At 42.9% G+C, this 24,871-nt stretch overlaps 1 protein-coding gene across 1 annotated transcript in view; it reads left to right on the forward strand.

Moving 5' to 3' along the window:
- The window catches only part of TCF25 (transcription factor 25), a 444,525-nt gene that overhangs the window by 45,528 nt on the left and 374,126 nt on the right, over window positions 1-24,871 (forward strand). Inside the window, exon 3 of the mRNA XM_069216958.1 lies at window positions 12,175-12,249. Coding sequence (XP_069073059.1) covers window positions 12,175-12,249 — 75 coding nt within the window. The remainder of the gene's footprint in view (window positions 1-12,174; window positions 12,250-24,871) is intronic.

Here is a 24,871-nt window from a genome sequence, read left to right on the forward strand (position 1 = left end):
ATGTACTCCTTGCTTCCCTCTAGAAATGCTCCAAACTTGTCCCCCCAACTACCGCCACCTGTCTCTGTGAGATTTCTTATCCCCCAACATTATACCTATTCCAGAGAGAGGACGGAGAGGTCTGATGTCCCACCCCGTGTAGCTCACCAAAACTTACGAGCAAGTTCATTCAAGGGGGCTGGTTGCCCCAATACGCGATGGTGCTGCGATCTGTGCTGTCTGTTGTCTACACGTTGAACCCAGGGAGGTCAGAGCTGACCTGTAGCTCGTGTCCATGCATTTGTGCCCCGGTAATGTTCCTTGAGGTTTGTTGATGTATTTCGCCACAGTCTGATCTTGTTTTCTGAGACCTGGGAGCGGATCCTCAGAATCCACGGGTTGTGCGCTCCAAAATGTCTATAGCTTGTGCCAGTGGGTGTAAGGAATCAGGAGCTGGCTCTAGGTCCGTTTCCAGAGGATCATTTGGGAAGGGCTGCGGTTTGGCGTGTACTTTGCTTCTTTTCATCGTGACAGGAGGGTCCTCTTCGTACTCCGAAGAGGACAAGGTGGGACACCACTGCAACCAGATGAAGATATTTTTATGCTTTTCCCCGGCCCCATGCATACCAACCCGACCCATAGCTGTTCTCTTACCCATAGCCCTTCACCCATATCCCCCCTCCCCCCCAGGGACGCCTCCTCCCTTCCCACCCCTATATAAGGATGCTGTGAAAAAAGTCTGAGTTTAGGATTGCATTTCTATAAACTCTCAAGCTCATTAAAGATGGGCTCAAGTAGCTAAATTAAGACCCCTCCTCTCTGTTGTGCATAACTGCATGTGTTAATATCTGCTTGGTAACTCTAAGCTGCAATTTATCTCTTGTTCGATTTATTATTCCCTCTGTTTCTGCACCCTTTTTTCCTACACACCATAGTCTCTTAAATCATCACTATTATTTCAGGACAGAGATAGAGCAGCAATCTCCACCGGACTCCAGTTACATCTCTTCTCTCCTTCAGATCTGCATTTTAAATGTAATTGAGTAATCTGCGTATCCTTGACTTCAGCAAGTGATTTAATTTGGTTATTCCACATAACTTTAAGTTCATCAGGGTGAAAATGTGTTCTATATTTCTTATGTCTGAAATTGTCCATTAGCTCTGGAACCCTAACTTTTTCCCCATTGTTTTTGCATATATATACACGACGGTGTCACATGTTTGGTTCCAATGTATATTTTGACTCTGCATCGAGGACATACCTGTGTTCTGTCTCTGTTCCTTTTTATTATGGGTGGGAATATGACTGTTGTATTTTGCGGTTGATTAATAATGCATTTACAGATTTTTACTTAATTCAAATCTTTCGGGAATGCCAACAAGGCACAGATACACATACGCTCAATTCTCTAGTTCAGGAGTCTCCAACAGGTCGATCGCAAGCTACCAATAGCTTGCAAGTAGCTTGTTGCCTGTCAGTGCATTTCGGGAAGTGCAGCTGTGAGGCCAGGAAAGGTAGCTGTAAAAAAGTGTCGCTGATAAGAAGCCTTACATAATCAATTCATACATGCCTCCCATCAGAGCACACTTTTTAAAACCCAGCACAGTAAGCTAAGGGTATGGACTGGTGCATGGGGCTGGAACAACCTATATATGATGCACTAAGGACAAAAGTTTAATTCTGATAAAGGTTTAAATGATAATTGTATATGTTTTATTACTCTCTCCTTAACCACTTCGCTGCCAGGCCTTTTCCCCCTCCTGTGGCAAGTCTTTTTTTGTCTATTTGGGGTAGTTTGCGCTTAGGCCCTCATAATTTTTTGTCCACATAAGCTGTCCACGCTAAATTTGCGTCCTTTTTTTTCCCAACATCCCAGGGATTCCAAAGGTACCCAGAGTTTGTGGGTTCCCCTGGAGGAGACCAAGAAATTAGCCAAAACACAGCTAAAATGTCTTTTTTTTTCTTCAGAAAAATGGGGAAAAGGTGCTGCAGACGAAAGTGTTTTTTTCCCCTGAAAATGGCATCAACAAAGGGTTTGTGGTGCTAAAATCACCATCTTCCCAGCTTTCAGGAACAGGCAGACTTAAATCAGAAAACCACACTTTTCAACAAATTTTGGCATTTTACTGGGACAACCCCATTTTTACTATTTTTTGTGCTTTCAGCCTCCTTCCAGTCAGTAACAGAAATGGGTGTGAAACCAATTGTAAAGCCCGGACAGCTAAACATTTCTGAAAAGTAGACAACATTCTGAATTCAGCAAGAGGTCACCTGTGTAGATCCTTCAAGGTTTTCCTACAGAAAGTAACAGCTGAAATTAAAAAATATATATTGAAATTGAGTTGAAAAAACAGCCATTTCTGTCCAGGTTTTCTTCTGTCATTTTTTCCAGCTATGGCAGATTTGAAAGCTATATACCGTCACGCCTGCTGGACTCTTCTGGGTCCGGGGATGTATAGGGGTTGTAGGTTCATCAAGAACCCTAAGTACCCAAAGCCAATAAATGAGCACCTTGCACCTTGCACCTTGCAATGGGTTTTCATTGTATACTGGGTAAACAGCAATTCATTTGGCTATTCATTTGGTGAAATATAAAGAGTGAAAAATAGGTATCAAGGAAACCTTTGTATTTCCAAAATGGGCACACGATAAGGTGTTGAGAAGCAGTGGTTATTTGCACATCTCTGAATTCTGGGGTCCCAATATTAGCATGTGGATTACGGGGCATTTCTCAAAAAGACTTTTTTTCACACACTGCCTGATATTTGGAAGGAAAAATGTAGAGAAAGACAAGGGGCGCAACAACACTTGTTCTTCTATTCTTTGTTCCTCCAAGTCTCCAGATAAAAATGGTAGCTCACATGTTTGGGAAAACCCTATAGCTCATCCAGCACCTATGGAAACGCAACATGGACACATCACATTTTTAAATTGAAAACTTTTTTTTATTTTTTTGCAAAGTGCCTTGCTGTGAGTTTGGCCTCTAACTCAATCGGCACCTAGGGAAACCTAGCAAACTGTTCATTTTTTAAAACTATACACCTAGAGGAGTTCAGAATGGGGTGACTTGTGGGGTCTCACCAGGGTCTGGCACCCAGAATCCTTCGCAAACCTCAAAATGTGTTTAAAAAAACATGTTTCCCTTCTATTTTGGTGCTGCATAGTTCTGGAATCTGATAGGAACCACAAAATTCCTTCCACCCAGCATTCCCTCGAGTCTCCCGATAAAAATGGAACCTCACTTGTGTGGGTAGGCCTACAGGAAAGGCCCCAAAACACAACGTGGACACATCAGATTTTTCTAATGACCACTAACGCGTTTTTTGCGAAGTGCCTAACTGTGGATTTTGCTCTATAGCTCATCCAGCACCTAGGGAAACCTAGCAAACCTTTCCATATTTGAAAATTAGACACCTAGGGGCATCCAGGATGGGGTGACTAGTGGGGCTCTGGCCGGTTTCTATTACCCAGAATCCTTTGCAAACCTCAAAATGTGGCCAAAAAAACACATTTTCCTCACATTTTGGTGCTGCAAAGTTCAGGAATCTGAGGTGAATCACATTTTTGTGTGGGATTACCGCACTGGCACAAATTTCCTACCAACCAACGTTTCCCTTGGTCTCCCAACAAAAATGATACCTCACTTGTGTAGGTGGGCCAAGTGCCTGTGACAGGGAAGAGCCAAAAACAAGTTGAAATTTGGAGGGAAACAAAGAGGGTCCAAAAGGGCAGTTTGGAAAAAAAAAAAATTTAGGCTGACAAGTGGGGCAGAATTTTTATCGGTATAGATGCAACAATGCTGGGTGGTAAGAATTTTGTGGATTCCTGCAGATTCTGGAAGGTTCCATCGCAAAAATGTAGGGAAAATGCGTGATTTCAAGTAAAGTTGGAGGTTTGCAGGGCATTGTGGGTAAGGAAATGGTGTGGGTTGCATCTGAAGCACACCACCGTAGACTCACCCAGATGTTTAGTTTCAAGATGTGTCTAGGACTGGTAGATTTTCTAGGTGGCAGCGTCCCAAAGTCCAAAGAGTGCAGCTGCTCACCACTCTTTAAGTGGGACGATATTGAGAGTTTGCCAATCTCTCTTGGCCCAATGTAAAATCTAAACCCAAAATAATCAAATGTGCTCTTGCTTGCTGTTGGGATAAGATTCTTTAGTTTGCGGGGGTTGAAAGACTGTTACCCCTTCAGTTGGGGTGGGGGGCATAACCATGTCCATAGTGGTTGGAAGCCCCCAGTCCTCTATTTTTTTAAAATTTTTATTCCCTGCCCCACCCACCTCCCCCTGGAGTGGATCGGGGGTAATTACCCCATCTGCCCACTGGTGGGCACGACAACTTTGTCCCCATTCAGTTGGGGGGGGGGGGGTGGGGTATGGCCATACCCGACCCCCTTTAAAAAAAAAAAAAAAAAAAAATCTTCCCTGGTGTCCTTTCACCCCCCCACATTTGGGGCAGAAGGGCCTTACAGAAATAGGTTGACATGGCCATCCGTAATGTGCCCCCACGGGAAGTGACCCTTGCCCAAGGGGCCACCCACCAAACAATACACACACACACGATCCCTGGTGCCTAAGTCACTGGTTCCCAACCTGTAGTCCAGAGACCCCAAGGGATCCGCAAAGCCTCCTCAGGTGATCCACGAATGCTTAGAATATTAAATAATATTAACAGATTAGGACCCCAGCTTTCGGTAATGACTCATATGTGGGGGAGGGGGGAGTCCGTTGTTGATTCTGTGGAGGTCCGTGGGTTCCAGTAATGATAAAGTGGGGCTCCACAGAAGTCAAAAGGTTGGGAACCACTGGCCTAAGTGGTTTCTGCCCCCTTCGAGGCAGAAGGGCCTAATAAAAATAGGCCGATCTGCCCCAGAGGGGGCAGAAATGGTTTAATCTAATATGCCTCCCCCACCCCTGGAGGAGCGACCCTTGCCTAAGGGGCCAATCCCCTTCTTTGTTTACCAAAGTAAAAAAAAACTGCCTGGTGCCCTGTGGGCATTCCTGCAGCACGATGGCTGTGCTATGCTTGGAGAGACATGAAAAGGAAAAGCCTTTCCTTTCCTTTTAATGCCTCACCGACTTCATCTTTCCCCGTCCTGAGATAAAACTAATTGGTTTCTCTCTTGGACGTGCTAGAAGCCATGCTTCCAGCCCGTCAGGGGTGACCTCTGATGAGGTCAGCACATGATCACGCTCTGACATCATCAGATGTCAATTGGGGGAAGAGGTCCGGGGTTGGCAGGGGATGCGCTTCCCCTGTCATCCCTTCCCAGGGTGGGGGGTGGGTGGCGCTCCCCTGTTGGGCCGGGTGCAGGACTTAACTGTTACATCCTCGACACAGCAGCGCTGCAGCCGAGGACGGAACCGTTACATCCACGGCATCGAAGGGGTTAATATATTATGACCATAATTCATGCCAAAGTAGCATCTTTATTACACTATGACTGTTTGAACACTCTTGAAATGTTTGGGAGACCCTTCTAGGTTATTTCTCTTCTGTGGCTGTCAGGTGTCTTTTTTGGGGGAATTGTGTTAGCCAGCCAGCAGCTCTGATGGTGGGGTGGTGAAAGCATTGGAATTAGCATGGCAGATTTAAATTAGGATGCTAAATGGCAACTTTTTCATTTTTTTGTGCTGCAGATAAAGGAAGAAGGTAAATGGAAGTGATTTAGTTATATGCAGGGCCACTGGAATTGTCTGGCATGAAAAGACGAAATTATAAGGCAGGGTTGACCAATTTATGTGGCAAAAACATCCAGTTATGAATTTACAATGCCAATAGCTCTAACTCAAGCAAATGCAAGACCTATTACAGTGCAAATGCTTGTTTCATTTACTTTGACTTGCATCTGATTGTGATGAAATGACAGGCACAGGCGGCTTGGAGGCGACCTATAGATGAGTGGCCAAGATAGGTGTACCTCCTTAAGACTGGGTGAGATACAGATACCTACATTGATAAGTTAAGTAGGTATTATGTTACAACACACACATAAAAGTGACATATTGTCATTTCTGTGATGCACGGCGACTCCTATCCGGCTTTCCTGAGGAAGACCCAAGTAGATTCATTTATCAAAGGATTGAAACATTGGCAAAAAATAAAACCCAGCCTGTACTGCTAGATCATGGGAAAGGAATCAAAAAATGTTCTTGTTTGCCCATGTCAAAGGTATTTAGAGATTCAGTAGCCAGACTAAGACAAACTGATATCACTGAAATGCAAAAACTGCTTCTTAGTAAAATGCAATCTCACTGATAGTGCTTTGTTTTGTCTGTTCGCTGCCCATGAAGCGCCTTGTATTGAGGTATATTGTTTATGAAGCATTGTGATAGCAACAATACATACTGCTTTTCTAAAGTATCCCTTGCTGTCCTAGTCCAACAAAACAAAACCTTTGTTTGTACCTTTGATGGGGTTGGTCTGTTTAGAAACAAGGCAGACTTGTTTTTTGAATGTTCCAACAACAGTAAAAACACTGCGTGCTCTCTTTGGCTGGCTCTGCCTGTGCAGCAGTCCCTTCAACATGCCTCAGCAACACATCTCCCAGTCTTTTCGACTTAGAAGTAGGGGAGCAGGCCATCTAGGGGCAACAAGCTACCCAAACCTCAAGCTCCTCCCTCTCCCATCAGCAGGTACCGTATAGCCACTTGGGCCACCCTCTGCAGTACATAAGCACTTAATTGGAGTTTGGAACACTGTTCACCTCCCAGATGGAGGAGCATCATCTCCAAGAAATGGGGGCTCCAAATTGTGGTACATAGTTACATCCTACCCTTCTGTCATATCTACCAGATATGGCACCCACGCCCCACCCGCTTCTGCAGGACCACTTGTCCATATTCCAAGGAGAAGTCCAAGGAAGGAATAGATAGGCTACCGACATCAGAGATTGGGATTGGCTGTTACTCCTGTTATTTCCTGGTGCCAAAAAAAGATGGAGGCCTTCTCCCTATCCTAGATTTTTGCCCTCTTAACTTCTTCCTTTGGAAGGGCAAGTTCAAAATGCTTACTCTGGCTCAAGATCTATCTGTCTTCCCTAAATCCAGAAGACTGAATGGTGGCATTGGATCTGCGGGATGCTTATTGCTACATCCCCATCCTGCAGTTGCACAGGCTTTCTGTTCTCAGTGCCCCCCTTTGTCCTTTCCAGTGCACTGCAGATATTCACAGAAGTGTGATGGGTGCAGCCCATCTCTTGAGATTTGGGATATCAGTTTTCCCATACCTTGACTACTGATTGCTGAAGGTGGACTCTCCTCAAACAATCATAGACCACCTCCAAACGACAGGTTACTTGTTGACATCACTAGGCTTTTACATCATCTTGCCAAAGTGACACCTGACTTCTACTCAATGGCTGTTCTTCACTTCAGCTATCCTGGATAAGGTGTTTTCTGAACCTTTCCTCCACCTCAAGTGAGTCCAGGACGTTCAGGCTATGATCTCAATCTTTGACCTGGGTCTTCTGCATTCTGCTTGTGGACCATGCTATGTAGCACATGTGGGCTCTGCAGAGGAATTTTAAGTCTCAGTGGGCTCTGCACTAAAGGAGACATTCAGATTCCATCCAGGTGTCTGAGGAGACTGTAAAAGTCCTGCAGTGGTGGCAGTTTGACCGCAGTTGGATTGATGGCAAATGACTCATCCTACCCCATCTAGAACTAAGGATTGTGACTGATGCATCATTGCTGGTGTAGGGAGATCATCTGAGAAAGGTTAAGGACTCTGGTTTCCGGCAGAGACCTGTCTCCACATCAACTTGTTGGAATTGCGGATTATTTCTTAGCATTGACTGTGTTCCTTCTAACCATAAGGGGAGAACGGTTGCTGGTTTTCACAGATGGCATGACTACCATCTGGTACTGCAACAAACAGGGTTGCATGTTGTCTTGGGTTCTGTGCCAGGAGACTACATCTCTGTGGAAGTGGCTGACACTCAGGGCATGTCCCTGATCACCCAGCACCAGGCAGGATCCTTAACTTCTAGGAAGACAAATTCAGCTGACATTGCCCAGCGAATCACAAATGGCATTTAAACTTGAAGGTGGCTCAGGGTATTTTCCAACAATGGGGAGACCCCTGGCCAGATCAGACATGCAGTGTCTACATGTCTGAAATTGCTTAGGAGGTTCTCCCTCAGAGACTCCTGCCTAGACTGGGACTTGAGACTCCTGTACGCCTTTACAAGGTAGAGAAAAGGTAAGAGAAAGACCAGACTTAAGTCATCCTAGTGAGAGAGGAGAGTGTGGTGCTTTGAACTCCTGGTCATGTGCATATGTCCTCCGATTCGGCTACCGAGTTGGGTCCCCCAATCCCTTTGCCACAGCAGGTCACTGGGTCCTGCATCTGAGCTTGCACAAGCTGCACTTCCATGTGTCAAGATTGACCAGCAACAGTTGAGGGCTTTGATCATCTTCCAAATTAGTTGGTGTCATCCTGGCAGCCAGATGTCCTTCCACTAAAACTGAGTATGCAGGACGCTGGGATTAGGTGTGTTGTGTGGTTGGCCCCATGGCATTTAACCTTTACAGTTAGTCGTCTGACATTTTATTATTTTGTTTCCCCCAGCCCAGCAAGGCTTTGATATGGCAACAGTTAAGGGTTAGCTTTCTGCCTTTGGCTTTCCTGTGCTTGCCAGTTCAGCCACCTCTCTCCGAAATATGTGATGTGTTTTTAGAGGGGCCAATACATATATTCTCTCCAACACCTTTTGTAATGCCGCAGTGGGACCTCAATTTGGTTCTCACTTGCTTGATGTGCACTCCCTTTAAAATGATGCACTGCTGCTGTCTATGCCTTTTAACCATTAAAACAGAGTTCTTCATTGCTGTCACTTCTGCTCGACAAATGAGTGGGCTCCAGGCCTTGTCCAGCAGCCATTCACATCTTATTTCCAGGACAAACTGGTCCTTAGGACAAAAGCGGCTTTTTGTTGCCAAGGGTAGTCCTACCTTTCTACATAGGGCAACGCATCACCTTGGGGACTTCTTATGCTGCACCTCATCCCTCCAAGAAGAATAAACCACTCCACCCTTTGAATCCAAAGATTGCCCTCAGCTGATACATCCATTTTACCAGAGATCATTGATGGGATGATCAAACTTTTGCGGCCTTCTCTGGTGCCTAAACGGGAAATCAGTAGCAAAGATAACCATTTCCCGGTAGATTGTCTTGAGCATAAAGATCTGTTATTGGCCGGCCAAGAAACATCCCTGAGAAGACTTGCATGCTCATTCCACCAGAGCAAAGGCTGTTACCACCGTGCACAGCATCCCAGTTTTGGACATGTACAAAGTTGCTACATGGGCATCCCTCCATACTTTCGCAAAGCACTATTACTGAACAGCCAGGTCCAGTGGGACAGACACATCACTCAAGCTATCCTGCAGGATTTCCTGGTCTGAGCCAATCCACAGACCCACAACCTGAGGAGGTACTGTTTTGGTTATCTAGTTATAAAAAGTGAGGAATCTGCGGTTAAAAGTCTATCAGAAAAAATGTTACTTTCCTTTGGTAACCCCTTTTCTGCTAGAGACTCTACCTAACCTCTGATTCCTCATGACCCACCCTCCTCCCCATTCAGTGGAAAGGACTCGTACACTTCATTAATAAGATTACAGTTTTAGAGATAGGCATACTGGCCTATTCTTTTGTGTTTTTAATTAACTTTTTATTAAATTTTCCCCCCAAACATAGTGGAGCAGCATCGCACATTACATTCATAATACTTGGCAAAGGGCATAGTAGCAGTACAAATCAGTATTTTGATTGCACATATCCCAAAGGCAAAAAATAACAAAATCATCAGGTCCATAGCACAATTTTCCACCATCCCAATACCTTGATGCCTACTTCTTCTGATACCCCATGTGTCACACCCAGGCCTTATATTTCCCATGGTTTGTCCGGGCATTACTCCACATATATTCTCCTTGCCTCCACCCAGCCCTTCCATATCTTACAGTGCTTCTTGGTACATCCCTCTTGCCTCATATATGGGTTGTTCCAGCCCCATGCACCAGTCCATATCCTTAGCACATCCCTTTTACCGAGGGGGCACCCACATCCTTACAGGCCTTCTCAATATCCCTTTGGGCAATTATGAGGCCCATCCCTAAGAGTGCCCTTTGGTGTTGCGTGCCCCAAGCTCATTTGTGACATGTAAGAGCACGAGTATAGGGTCTCTCAGGACACCCCATCCCAATACCTCCTCAGGGCCCCCCCCCCAAAAAAAGAGAGAGAGGTGAAGGCAGTGCCAAAATGTGTGTGCCAAGACCCTGGAAGCACTTCCACATCATAAGCATCCATCCTCCAGGATGCGACCCATACGATGGACCCGAGCTCTGGTGTAATATGTGCGGTGGAGCAGTTTAAATTGTATATGTCGAAATTGTGAGGCTATAATTGCCTCCTTGGGTGCCTCTAATGCCTCTCGCCAGTCATCAGCTTCGAACTCTCCTAGTTCCCTCTCCTGCATACGGGCACCATTCGGTCCGGCATGTTCCTTAACAGCATCTTGAAAGTCTGAAATAATTTGTGTCCTTTAATGTTTGTTAGGAGGAGCTTAGCCTCCGATGGTAAGATCTCCGGGATTTCCGGGTAGCCCGGAACACTGGCACTAGCGCATGACGAAGTTGCAGATATCGAAAATACTGCGTACAATGGAGAGCATACTCCTCCTGCAGCTCCTAGAAAGATTTCAATATCCTTTTGGTCAAAACATCTCCCAAAGTTGAATCCCTATAGTATCCCATGCAGAAAAACCCTTTAGGGCCACCACCCGCGGAAGACTGGTTCCCCGCCAGAGTGAAGTTTCCAGCGTTAGCCTGTCCATCCACCTGGTGGCTTTCTTGGCTGCTGCCTATGTCCACACTGGCATATTCTGATTTTTATGGGATCCGCACCAAACAGTGCACATAGAAAGAAACTGACATCAGCACACAGAGGTGATGTTGATATAGTGGCCCTGATGTCACATCCAGGGCGAGTCAGATCAGATGCAGAGCCCGATAGTGCCACCTACCAGTGCTCCAAGGAGTTCCGATGAAAACCTTCCAGATAAAGTCTGGTGCCTGGGGAAGTTCACAAGTTAAGGAATCCGAGGTTAGGTAGAGTCTACCAGAAAAGAAGTTACTAAAGGAAAGTAAAATGTTCTTCACGGCTATTGAACTTATAATCAACAAGGTATTGCAAAGTGGAGCCCCAGTATATAGAATATATATATATATATATATATATATATATATATATATATATATATATATATATATATATATATATATATATATATATATATATATATATATATATATATATATATATATATATATATCATGCTTGAGCCGTCTTGCTTTTCTTTGGGTTTGCTACTATGATAATTAAATTGGTGTTTCTGGGGTAAGTACCTGAAGACATTCACTGCTAAAAGGCCTAGGTAATAAATTTCAAGCAAATACGGAAATGGACAGGCAGCATGAGAGATGTTCTTCGGGTTTCTCATGTCGTCTATATCAAAAGATTTGAATTTATACAGAAAGGTGTGCAGATTTTCCATGAACAGGAGCCAGACGATGATGCTTTGCTTCTTTTTTAGCATCTGTTGGCTAATAAGCCTTCTTGAATCTTTACTGGATTTTCTTGATCAGTTCCACAGTCTTGTTTCGTTAGCATCTTATATATTATTATAGTCTCTGTACCTAATAAGTCGGGCTCATACTGGTTTCCAGCTTATTAGGGCTGCTTAAGTGTGATACTTCGAGTGGATGATATGGAGGAAGTATTACACGATCAGCCTCGCTACGGTCAGCCACGATTCTAACTGGTAGATTGAATTTTCCATTTGATAAGACTATGGTTTCTTAGCCACAACATGTGTTTTCTCTTTCTAGCTGACAAGTAATGCATATCTTTAGTAAAGTGATTATCAGTGCCATAATGGGAAGAAGACCATTCAGCAGAAAACAAGCTTGAAAATGTAATATTTGGAGTTTATAGTTTAAGAATCAAACAGCAGCAAACAAACAGAGTCTTTGCAATATAAATTATAAATTTGAGAAAAGATGGTGCAATTTTTATCAAAGCGCTTTTGAACTTAAACTGGGATTTGTTTGTAATGGATGAATGACAGACATGTAAGGCTTTTTAGCTATTTTTTAACAACTGAAATTTACTTTTACTTTCTTTTGTGCAGCCCAGCTCGAATAATAAACCAAAAAAGAAAAAGAAGAAAAGAAAAGCTAAGAAAAGCTCACCAGAAGAAACACAGGTATGTTAAGGCACAAATATTTATTTATATCATATAGATATGTTTTGCTTTTGCCTACTTTTCCTCAAACGTAAAGCATGAACTCTAGAACAGTTTTTTCAAAATACATCCTTCTCAAGTGCTTCCTTTTTCATGTGTTCTTGTGAAGTTCACTGATGTCATAGTCCAGTTTGTAAGTCTGTATTTGCAACTATTCCGATTCTTGTCTTGTATAGCAAAATAATCATGCACTAAGATCTTAAATAGATGCTGCTTCCCATCAGTTTCTCATGTGACCTTATTTTCAGGCATCGACCTGGATTCGAAAGTTTTGTAGCAATTTTAGTTCTTACACTGCAGTGTGCAGTGCCAGCAGTGGATCTGTGATAAAGCAAATCTGCAAAAGTGCCACAAATGGTCGTGCTGTCAATTCATATTTTTCAGTACCTTGCAGCTGCACTATTTGGAGATTTACACTGATTTAATGGTTTTCAGATATTTTCACTTATTTTTCAAAAAATGTCCCCAATGAAGCTTTTTTTCAGACTGCATCCTTCAGATATCAGAAATTGCCCTGCATTTAGTATTTGTTGCAGCAAATGTGAAGAAAGCACTATAGTCTGCTCTTCATGCATCTCAAAGCGATTTAAGAGCGAGGGAGGGAAACACATTTTAACATTACTCAGGTACTCCTGGGTGTTCCCCAGTGAGGGAAAGATACCGTTACCACTAGGAAATACCACCAAAATCACAAATGTTCTTCCCTTCCTCCTTCCTCCTTGTTCTGTCATGAGCAAAATGGGAACAGCACAGGGGTAAGTCCAATGAGCAGCACTCGGATTCTTCTTGCTCTGATAATAATACAAATCTAATTTAGCTGTCCTTCTCTAGGTACCGCCTTCAAAAGGTTCATCCCTTCCAGCAGGTACTAACCCGCATCTGCCAGCTGTTTTGTCTCTGATGGTGCTAAGCTCGAGTCCAGCACCATTAACTATTGTCCCCGGGAACGAGACAAACTCCTGTGGCCCATCTTAAAGTTAATAAAATGCAAAGAAGACATCTAAAAGTTAGCTCTTCAAGAAAAAATTGAAACTGAGGAAGGATAAGCTTTGCTGATTAGTATTCCATGATCATTTTGGGTCAGATGATAATGGAGTCTTTCTGAATCAGTATCTGTGTATGAATGAGATTAATGAAAGTGAAGTGGAGATCCTCTCCCTACCTTTTCATTTAGATGCAGGCTGTTCTTAGTTGTATAAAACTCTGATGGAGCTAGCTCGCTGAGGAAGACATCCTCAATCCGGATGACCCTACATTAGAACAATAATCCTAATTTTCATCAGTGATTACAAAAAAAACAACAACACAACAGACGTCTTTGGGTAGCTTTATTTTTGCTTTGCAAACTTAGGCCTGAAAATACATTCAGAAGAGCAGCAAAGTGAGTCCAGTTTGTATTTTTATGAGGTATTATTGGAGATGATTTGAAGAGTCTGCCATAATTCTTCCCTTATCTGTCATCAGACAATCAGTGAGGAAACACATCTATCCCTTTGGCTTGAAGTACTTTTTTGTTCATCCCTCACTAAAATTCTTGTAGTTCAAATGTTCTTAGAGAATCAGAAAAATTATGCTTTTCCTCCACTGCCTCCTGGCTCCTTTTACTTCCAACAGAGAATCAAGGTGCAAGCAGAGAAGTACTAGTGTTAGAGAGTTTGTCCTATCCCGCTCCTATCTTACTTACAATGCCACTGTCCTCGGACGTTCTGTGGCAGTTGGCTAGACATTATTTTTCAATCCTCCATGAGTTTCTGAGAGACCCACTTCTTTGCCTCCAAAAAAGCTGGGAAGTTGTAGCTAAAGCCATGGTAACCTGGCTGGGCCTTGTTGGATGGTCTCACGCTGGCCAGATGTGCAGTCATCATGCTGAGGAGATACACCAGGAGAGAGAAAGGATTCTACAGACAAGCATAATATGCTTTTTGAGAGCTCTGAGATTGACCTCTCCTGCTTGAAAATTTCATCAACATTTTTGGAAATGTTTTGGGTCTTTCTTTCTCTTTCTTTCTCTTATGTCTTTTTCTTTCTTTGTTTCTTACCTTCTTTCCTTTTGTTCTTTCTTTCGTTTGTTCTTTCTCTTTTGTTCTTTCATTTTTTCTTTCTCCCTCTTTTCTCCTTTTTCCTTTCTCTTTCTTTTTCCTTGCTCTTCTCTATTTGTTTCTCTTTTCTCTATTTCTTTTTCTCTCTCTTCTTTCTTTTTTTTCTTTTGCTTGTGCTCTTTCTTTCACTCTTGCTCTTTCTTTCCCTCTTTTTTCTCTCTCTTTCTCTCCCTTAAAGGGGCAGGGGAGTAGGCAGAAGCTGTCAGTGACTGCATTTCTCCTCCACCTTTTGCCCCCAGATCCAAAACTGCATCCTGGACAAAATCAGGAACACAATTTACCTGTAGGGGGGAAAAGTGCCATCCTTTGTTGCGAGATGGAATCCTATTTCTTCGTAACAGTGATACTACAGATTATCAAGTTCGGTGTTCCTTTCTGTTTGACAGTAGACTGGTAACCATCCAGAACTTTCTGCCACAACTCCCCCACCACAACTCTGCTCTAACATCTTTATGAAGGCGATATAGTTTCTTTTGTAGAAGCAGGCCATAAACTATGGTCACATCGCAGAGAGGAATTAGGAGGTAACGACTGCTACCAGAGCTAATAGCTGATTCCTCCTCCTCCCCCAAGAAAGGAAAATGCTTCTACCTTATATTAAATTGATGTCTTCAGTAAATTCTTAATGAAAGAAAGACATTTGAAATAGTTTCTCCAGGAATTTCAAGTGTAATAGCAGAAGTATCTAAAATGTACAGAAGGGTGCATGGTCCATCTGCTTACAGTCCTCTGTTTCGGACTTTGATCCACCCAGGAGTGTTCACAGTTAGCATGACTGTGGTGGAATTAACCTTCTTAGGTGAGGGATCTATGTTCAGCCATACTTAGATGACTGGCTGATCACAATTTGCATTAGAGCACCTTTAATGTAAAATCATCCATTTGTTTAGTTTGGGGTTTTCCTTTTTTGAGATCAAGTTCTATGTGATCCCTACCCAGATGATGGATGTACAGAGGCAGTGCTAACTAAATACTGTGAAAGAATATTGACTTTCTGAAGATTTCTAAAATGTCTGAAGACCCTGTACTGTCAGCTAGGTCAGTACTGAGCCTGTTGGGCGTAATGACTCCCTAGAATATTTTGGTGTCTCAAACTTATCTGCAACTGTGTCCTTCAAGATATTTTCCTAGCAGAAGGATTATTTGTTCATTTCCCACTATAGGTTCCCTCTCACAACTTCTGACTGTCCTAGTGATTCAAAGGATCAGGAGTCCAATGTCCTGTTTCATTTTGATTATGCCAGACTGTCTATTTTATCCCCACTGTGTGACTTACCAGACCTTAACACAGCAGCACCATAGCCTCTTCTTGGAAGGGGAGGATCTGTTGCTGAGCAGTGGACCAGTTAACCACCTATGGCTAGAAATCCTAAACTTGTGAACCTTTAGCTTAAAAGGAAAAGGCCAGAACAGTTTCTCTTTAACTCCAGTTTTTCGTGTTGTACTGACCACTCGTCTGGTTGGGAGTCTTTGGCAGGAAATGTTAAATAGTGTTGGTATGGTACACTCAATCGCCTGTGTTATTCGTATGCACCTCTGTTGTAGTCTTAGAATTAGGACTGGAACCAGAATGATAAATACACTTACTCGTACAGTTTATTCAAGTATACAAAATCCAGTGCCCGACAGGCAAGACACTGGCAGCTTCCCTTTCCACATAGTCAACTGCTCAGAACCCTCTTATGTTATTGTTACATAGTGACATTCCGACACCATGAGAGAAGCTGCTTTCATATGTTCTTAAAGCTAAACATACATGACAATATAACACATCCTCTTCCCTTCACATTACTGAACGCCACAAGAGGACACACACACCAAAGGATGAGAAGTACGAATAAAACACGGGATGGAGAGTGAAACAATAGAAGAAGCACAAGTGCACACAATAGACACATACACACAGTTACTTCTTCACATATATAATATTCTAACCAACCTGGTGGTCTACGACACCACGTCTTCCTTACCACCACCTGATTAGCACACGTATTAGGACCATTGCTGAGATCATGAGTTCTCCTCCCAGCTGCATTTGTTTGAAAGTCACCATAGTTGATTCACCATCCATCCATCCTGGACAAGAGTCACCTGTTTTTTTTCCCTCCAGCTCTGACATACCTGCACCATTCTACTGAAATAAAGCTACTCTTCATATGTTCCATGTCTGATCATTGTCCAACTTCATCCAAATTCTTCCCACCATTTTCACTTTGTGAGGACCCTGAAACTTTGACAATCCACAACTCACCCCTTCTGGTTTTACTTTGTACCCAATCGCACACCACAGTCTTGCCTTCCCTATAATTACAATCCATTTTCCTATCTTGCATAACAACATTCTCTTCACGAAGCCATGAAGGAACCAATTTGGTGCCTGGCTTCCCACCCCTCATCATTTCATCATTTCAAATTGAGTTTTCCCTATGGCAGCATTGGGTGTTGTATGATATGGCCACAACATATCCTTAACAGATTTGCGTACATTCAAACCTGCCTTGCTGGCCAACTCCTTGGTCCCTTGAATTAATCGGTTTATCCTTTCTACCTGACCATTTCCTTGACGATCATATAGCATGGTGCACGTGTATCACACCCACAGCTTCCAAAAAAGTCCTCATCTCCTAAGACGTGAACTGAGTACCATTGGCAGTGAAAGGTTTGGATGGTATGCCTTCTCTTCTAAAAATCTCTTCTAGCATGGCAGTGGTGGATCTTGTATTCACATTTCTCATAAAAACAACTTCAAACTATCATGATCTGGTATCCACTAAAACTGCAGCAAACCTTTCTTGTTCTGGGAGAAATTCAAAAGGGCCTATAGATTCTAGACTAAGTTTTTCCCAAACAAAGCCAGCTCTGACAAATGCTGCTGTTCTTCACTGATGCCCATTCCCACAGTCAACCTTTTCTCAGAATGTTTATATTCTACACATCTTTCTACCCATTGCTTTGCATTACAATCCTTCATCGGCCACCGAAAATTCTCTTTCAGGCTCCTAAGAATAAACTTTTCTCCATGTGGCCTTTGTGTGCCAATCACATCAACCTGTTTCTTACCACACATGGATGTACAAACCTTTCACCCCTCATGGTAAGTTTACTACTCAAAGACAATTCCTGCCTCATCTTATAATATGGTGTGATGGCATCGGAATGCGTGCTTTCTCTTCATATGTCTCCTTTAATAATTTTCATCACATGATTAAGTTCCTCATTAATCGCTTTCGTTCATTCTTCCACTGACAGTTCCTCACACATTTTCCACCACAACCGCTACATCTGCCACAACCTCTTCCATTTCCAAGTTCCCTTCTTCTGCAGATTTATCTGACAACCTTGACAAGCAGTCGGCCACTTGTTCTTCCACCCTGGTAAAAATTCAGTGGTACAGTGCAATTCCTGCAATTTAACAGCAAGCCTAGCAAAGTATTCTGAACTATTTTGCATCCCATTAGGACCCAATACCTTAAGCAACAGTTTATATTCAGTTCTGAATGTTATGGTAGCTTCCCAAATGAAGGTGCGACAATGAATGGTTGCCCATGTTGCCATTAATGCCTCCCGCTCAATGACAGAGTAGTTCTTTTCGGTTATATGACGGAACACCAAATCTTAAACTACTACTAACCTTAACAACGAGGTCGGAACACCGACCTCGTCTTTACTACTAATGATTTTACCACGAATGCCTTAACAACGATATTTTGTTGTAAAGGCATTCCTGATGAAATCATTAGCAATAGGCACCATTCACCATTCACCCTACATCCCTCACCCCACCCCAAAACCTAAAACCCCCTGACCCCCCCACCCACTCCCCAAAACCAAAAACGCCCCACCCCCCAACCCCACGCTAAAACCTAAAACCCCCTGACCCCCCACCCACTCCCCAAAACCAAAAACGCCCCACCCCCACCCCAAAACCTAAAACCCCCTGACCCCCCCCCACCCACTCCCCAAAACCAAAAACGCCCCACCCCCCCAACCCCACCCCAAAACCTAAAACCCCCTGAACCCCCCACCCCCTCCCCAAAACCCCCCACTTACCTGAGTCGTCACCTTGTCATCTGCGTCGTCCTCCTCAGCCGACTCCCTTGTTTGTACCTTAATCATGCATGTTCGTTGTTCAGGACATGCGTGGTTAAGGTACAAAATAACGAAGTCGTGGTTAAAGAAAGCGTTGTTCCGCTTTCGTTAACCAGGACTTCGTTATAAAAAATTCGGCATAAAGGATGTTTACCGTTCTTTTCAGATTCTGTCAATGAACAAGATGCAAAAGCTACTGTCCTCTCCACCCACCTATGCAACTGGGAAAGTACAACACCAATGCCCCCACCACACTGGAATCCACAGTTAGTACAGATTTCAAGTTGCATTGAAATAGAACCAGTATGTCAGCTTTTAAAATGTCATATTTGATCTGTTCAAGTGCTGCTTTCTGAGCAACATCCCAATCGAATTTCTTCCCTTTCCTTAATAGTTCTCTCAAAGGTTCTGACTCTTCAGCACAATCTCTGGCAAACTTTGAATAGTATTCCACTAGCCCCATAAAAGAGCGTAGCTTGTCTTAATCATCCGGAGTCTCTGCATTCACTATGTCATTCACAAGATTCATTTTTGGTCTCGCACCCTCCGCAGGAATGAGGTATCTCAGATATTCAACCTCTCTCATCAAAAAGTTACATTTTCTTTTGGTAGTGTGAGCCCAGCTAGGCGGGACAATACTTCTCAGAGAGTGTTATTATGCTTATCAATACTATCCCTAAAAACATCAAATGTCATCCTGAAAGTAGACCACGTTCTTAACTCCAGACAATACATTTGAAATGAGCCTTTGAAACACACTTGCCAAGGAGGACAAACCAAATGGCATCGTATTAAATTGGACAATTCCTTCTGTAGTGATAAAAGCAGTCACATTTTTAGATTCTGGATGCAATTTGACCTGATGCTAGGCACTTTAAGATCCAGTTTTGTCAAATACTTTCCATCCACCAGCCAACAAAAAGATCAACTCTGTAATGTTTGGCAGTGGAAAATTATCCAGTTCTGCTTTTTGGTTTAAAATACAAAGGTCAGCACAAAACCTCAGTGAGCCATCAGTTTTCTTCATTAACACCACAGGAGATAACTACTGCGTGGCCTCAACACCCTGAATAATTCTATTTTGGATAATTTGCTCCATGATTTTTCTTTTTATTACTTCAGCCCTTATTGCTACTGCAACTCTTCTAGTGGCATGTCTGACAGGAATGGCATATTTCTTTAAGATGATTCAGTGTTGATAGTTGTTTGCCTGATCCAACCTGTCTCGCCGCCCCGCCATCATCACCAATAAATGTTGTAGTCTTCCTTATAATTAAGATCGGAACCAGAATGAAGTCTACATTTTAAGTTTATTCAGGTATACAAAATCCAGTGCCCGACAAGCCAGACACAGGCAGCTTCCCTTTCCACATAACCAACAGCTCAGAGCCCTCTTATGTCACTATTACATAGCGACATTCCATCCACATGAGAGAAGCTGCTTTCATATGTTCTTAAAGCTAAACACACCTGACATTAAAACAGTCTCATTACAAGACCTGGCAGAGAGACAATGGGGTTTGGGGAAAGGGGTTGGAGGGAGAAGGAGTGGGTGGGGGGGGAGGGGGGGCGAGAGTCTAATGGTCTTCAGACTGGAGGCTTCCATAACTCTGATTTTCTACAACACATTGTCTAAAGATGAATCCTCCACCTCTGTGCTTTTCTTATGAAAACCTTCAATACAATCCAGTCAAAATCATAAAATAAGACTTTAATCAAACTGACATGTCTTGTTTTTACTTGTTTTTTTGTCTGCCAATCCTGGTTGCTTGGTTCAGGGGCCTACTTCCCAGTCCTTAGATTTTTGACCCAAAGAAAAGCAGTTTTCAGCCTTCAACAATCCCCAAGACTGAATTTTGCAAGACTCTGTCTGCCAAGTTTTGAGGAACAGGAAACCAAGTTTAGTTTTGGCCTTTAAGAGAACCCCACCTGAGGTGAGATATCGAGCCTCCTCCATTGAAAAAGCAACAAAAAAGGATGTTTGTGGGGCTGAAAACTCTAAAGATATGAGTGACACCCAACATGGTCACTTAGCCTCCTGTACTGCAATACCCTTTGGAGATCTGTTTAAGCTCTAAATTACAATTTATTGCCATCAATACTGCTCACCTCAGCCTTGTTGATAAAGGTAATCTTACCATTGGCCTTGTAAAGTCAACATAGACGTTTACCTCTTTCAAACCAATGCCTTTCTGCTGACGCCTTCCTCAAGTAGAGTGCATTAGTCAGTGCCCTATCTATTCTGGTCAACAAAGAGTTGTGGATGACATCATCTCATGGATTAACCCTCTGCCAGTCAAGAGGGTGAGAAGAAAAGGAACGTAGAGATCAGTTTCAGGGATATGGATTCCGAAGAAGATGTAGGAGCCAATGCTTAATTATAAATTATATTGTGGAGAGTGAAGAATATTAACAGGGATGTTTTGGGGTGATCTCTCAAGCGGGGCCAAGAAAAAAGGGGTCCCAAAAGGCATTTTACCATGCAATTTCCCGTAGAAATGCTGGGAAGCAATACAGGAAAACATCTAAACCATTTTACCCCAAATTTGGCAGAAAGGTAGATTGTTACACTGAAAGGATGCTTTTTGTGATTTGGTATCCGATCAGCCATTTTTGAGGAAATAACGGTCCACATGAAGTGATATCTGTATGGTTAGTACAGTTTTACAACACTTACCTGATTCAGACCATGGCGGAGGGGAGTACTCTGTCCCAAACGTGACGGATATCCTGTACAAATTCCATAGGGTTTAATAGAACTTGTAATACAGCGGGTGGGAAATCCGTCACATTTGGGATGGAGTAATCCCCTACCCCAAGGTCGTAATCAGTCCCTTAATGTTAACAAACAAAAAAGCACTGAAATTCACCACTTATATTTTACTGAGCTAACTATAACTTACTTAACTTATACTTATGACCTCATGTATTCCACCACTGCCACTCATGAAGTGTATATATATATATATATATATATATATATATATATATATATATATATATATATATATATAAAAATAAAACCCTGGACACATAACCTTGTCATAAGTTGTTGTCCCAGCTGAGATGTGTAATGTTGGTCCACCAACCCACCTACCAACACTTGCTGCTACACCTCCGGATAATGAAGACAGGAATATTAATTTGATGGAGAAAAATAAGGAATGCTTTCCATGGCATGTCAGTTAAAGTGACAAATACTATTAAGGATGCTATGACTGAAATCTTTGTCACAGCACTGTGCCCTTCATAGACATGTTATTGAAGGTGCACAATACAAATTAAAACCATTTAAAAACAATAAACGTCTGCTTGCATCGCTGGCAATGTGGTTATTAGCACTTCAAATAAAATCATCTAGCGAATACTGCAGTCTTTGAAAACATGGTTGGCTGCTCAGTTCCTCAGTTTGACCTAAAATGGAGACCTCAAATTTGTATATACCTTTAGGTGGATAATCACTGTTTTTTCAGTGAGAAGTGTTGAAAAACCTACAAACCTGACATCGCCAGTCCCTTTATGAATACATTTCTGGTGGACGCCTCGTGGATTAGCAACTGAAGGCTGATGATGGTGTTGTCTCAATCGCTTGAATAGACATTGATACCAGTCTGAAAACTCACAATTAGTTAAATATGGAAAATGTGCTGGAATTATTATATATGCTTCAGAAAGTTTCTTTTTTAAAGTAAATGAGCAACTTATTTGTTTACCTTTATACTACTTTATTAGTGATTTTGTTTATTTGTTTTTTATAAACTGGGCTACAAATTAGGGTTCCTATAGTTTTGCTTCTAGGTTGGAATCAGTAACCAGCAGTAACACTTGATACTTCAAATGTGAATAAGTACTCTCTTTAAATCTGGACAAAATGATTGGGTATTTGGATTTTAGATGTAATTAATAGGTCTGTAGAGCATAGCTGTCTAAACTGCATGTCTCCATTGTTATGCCAAAAATAGAGCTTTTTATTCATTTTTTAGGGGGAGATGCTGATCTTCACATACACTGTGGGGCATATGGCAAGTTTTATAACACAGAAAGTGGCTAGTCTCTGGAGTGCATGGTCCCTGGAGAATAGAAAAAACACTCATTACATGCTTGTCTTTCATTCAGCTACTGCATGTTTTATCCAGTTGCACCATTGCTTGTTGTGGGTTTATTAGCACTGCAAAACATTTCTTTATTGTGCCTTTAGATTGTTTCAATCTGTTGGGCAGGGATTTTTGATCTCTTCCTATCCCACAGAGGTCATATACTCGACCAGGCCTAGCATCCAAGCCACACTGGAGAAAAGAGAAGTGATCTATCCGCTCACCTCCTGTCAGTCCTGAGTCTTTTCCTCCTCCCTCTGCCATGAATTATATCACCACTATTCCAATGTTCCCTTCTTGCCTGGCAAAATGAGAAATGATCCATCACAAACCTTTGCTTAGTCCAGAGTTTTTTTTCCTTAAGTGCTTTGGTATAGCAAGAGTTGATAATAAGAGGGTAGGTTTGCTCAGTAAAGGAAATGCCTCTTTTTTTGTTGTTGTTGCATGATTGGATTGATGCTGCTGTTTTTTTTTAGTCTGAGAGTGTACTGAGGCATGATTACTAAACGTCAGTGCCAGCAACGTGACCCTTAAACATATATGTTTGATTGGCCTATACGCAATTGGTGGAATCCCCTAGTATATGGTACCATGCGGACCTAGGGCCCATAAGTTAATGTGTCTCTTCCAGGGACTGCAGCACTTGATGTGCCACTGTGAGTTGACAAGGTAAAGTGTGTTTCCCAGCTTGCTACTGCAGACTGGTAGAGCAGTTTAAAACTGCTAAACTTGCCTGCCATTTATTACTGTGGCAAAGCTCAAACCTCTCTTTTTAGTATGTCAAAGTCCCCCGTACATTAGGCCTTCCAAGTCCTAAAGCAGGGTGCAGCAATCTGAAGAGTAAACGGTATTTCACAGTAAAAACTCGCAATTGTCATTTTTATTTTGAGAGAGGCTAATGGCTCTATTTGTGAATACAGAGTTACACGCAGACAACGGAACTGTGTTCATGTCTGAATGAGAATACTAAACTTGACCCTAAAAGGTATCAAACAACTCAATATATTAATCCCAACTTGATGGCCAAGTTTCTTAGTGGCAATTTCAAGATGCTGGCCATGGGACAGCCTTATGTCTGCCTGTGGAAACATGTAAACAACTTCCAAGACAGGCAAAAATAGGCCTGCCGCTGGAAAAGGTGTAATCTCCTCCTGGCAGGAAGCGACATGGGTTGTTAGCCCGACAGGTGAGCTTTAAAGGGGAAGCCGCCCTTGAAAGGCAAATGGTGAACACTTATGAGATAGGCTACTCTTTTGTCTGAGTAGACAGGTTGGCGTCTGGGACAGAGAGGGCTAAACACTGGCCAAACCATTTTTTCCATGGGTGTGTAGGTTGCAGGAAAACACACCTCTAGGAAGGGCTACCAAGCTCTAACTACCAGGAGAAGGGCTCAGACATCTTAGGAGTGGGGAGAATAGACCACACTGGAATAGCCTGATGCCACAGTTCACAGGAAGTTGTCATCAGGCAGGGGGGAACCAAATACTCCATTGGCTATTGACTGAGACCTCCCCTAAAACTTTCTGGGCGTAAAAGAGGCACCCATGGTCCCCATAATTCAGATCTTGCCTAGATTGGGAAAACAGACCAAAAAAGTACTGCCGTGCTGACCGAGGACCTGGCAAAGAGAGGCTGCACCAAAATTGGACTGTAGCTGCTGCTCTTTGGACTAGCAAAGAGAGGACTGTGCCTGTGACATCCTTCTCGTGGAGAAGTCATTCCCTGAGTTCAACCAGAAGCAGAAACTCCAAGAGACAATTGGCTGGCTTCCTGTAAGTAGTACAGGGCCACAAAAGCTGAGGAAGCCTGCTTGGATGAGTTGGTAGCCCACATCACCGTATTGTCTCTCCTTGACGCAGAGCAGCCTGGGAGCCCGAGTCCCAATGTTCACAATTAGCACCTGAGTGATTTGGAGTGCAGTTTGGTTGCCTAGAAGGGGAGATATTGCCATAGGAATTGGCCTGCTGGTTTGACTATGGACCAGTAGTGAAATGGCGATTGTTTTTTGTTTTTTTTGCTGGACCAAATAGGACTTTGAGGGGAATAAACACCTATGACCAAAGTAGCCCCAACAGGACTGTGGACTGAGGAGTTTCCCCAGGAAGTCCCCTGTCAACTGTGCATCTTCAGCGTCCTTGAGCATCTTAACCATCCTGTAGCCCCTGAATACAGACCACTCCATAGAAGTTAATGGCAGCTGCCATCTGACATCCGAACTGGACTGGAGACTGCTTTTCTTGTGGCAATAACTGTTCAATTGGACTTTGGATAGCCTCCCGACTAGCTCCACACCGGAGTTAG

The sequence above is a fragment of the Pleurodeles waltl genome, chromosome 12 (assembly GCF_031143425.1).
Source record: "Pleurodeles waltl isolate 20211129_DDA chromosome 12, aPleWal1.hap1.20221129, whole genome shotgun sequence".
Classification (NCBI taxonomy): Eukaryota; Metazoa; Chordata; class Amphibia; order Caudata; family Salamandridae; genus Pleurodeles; species Pleurodeles waltl.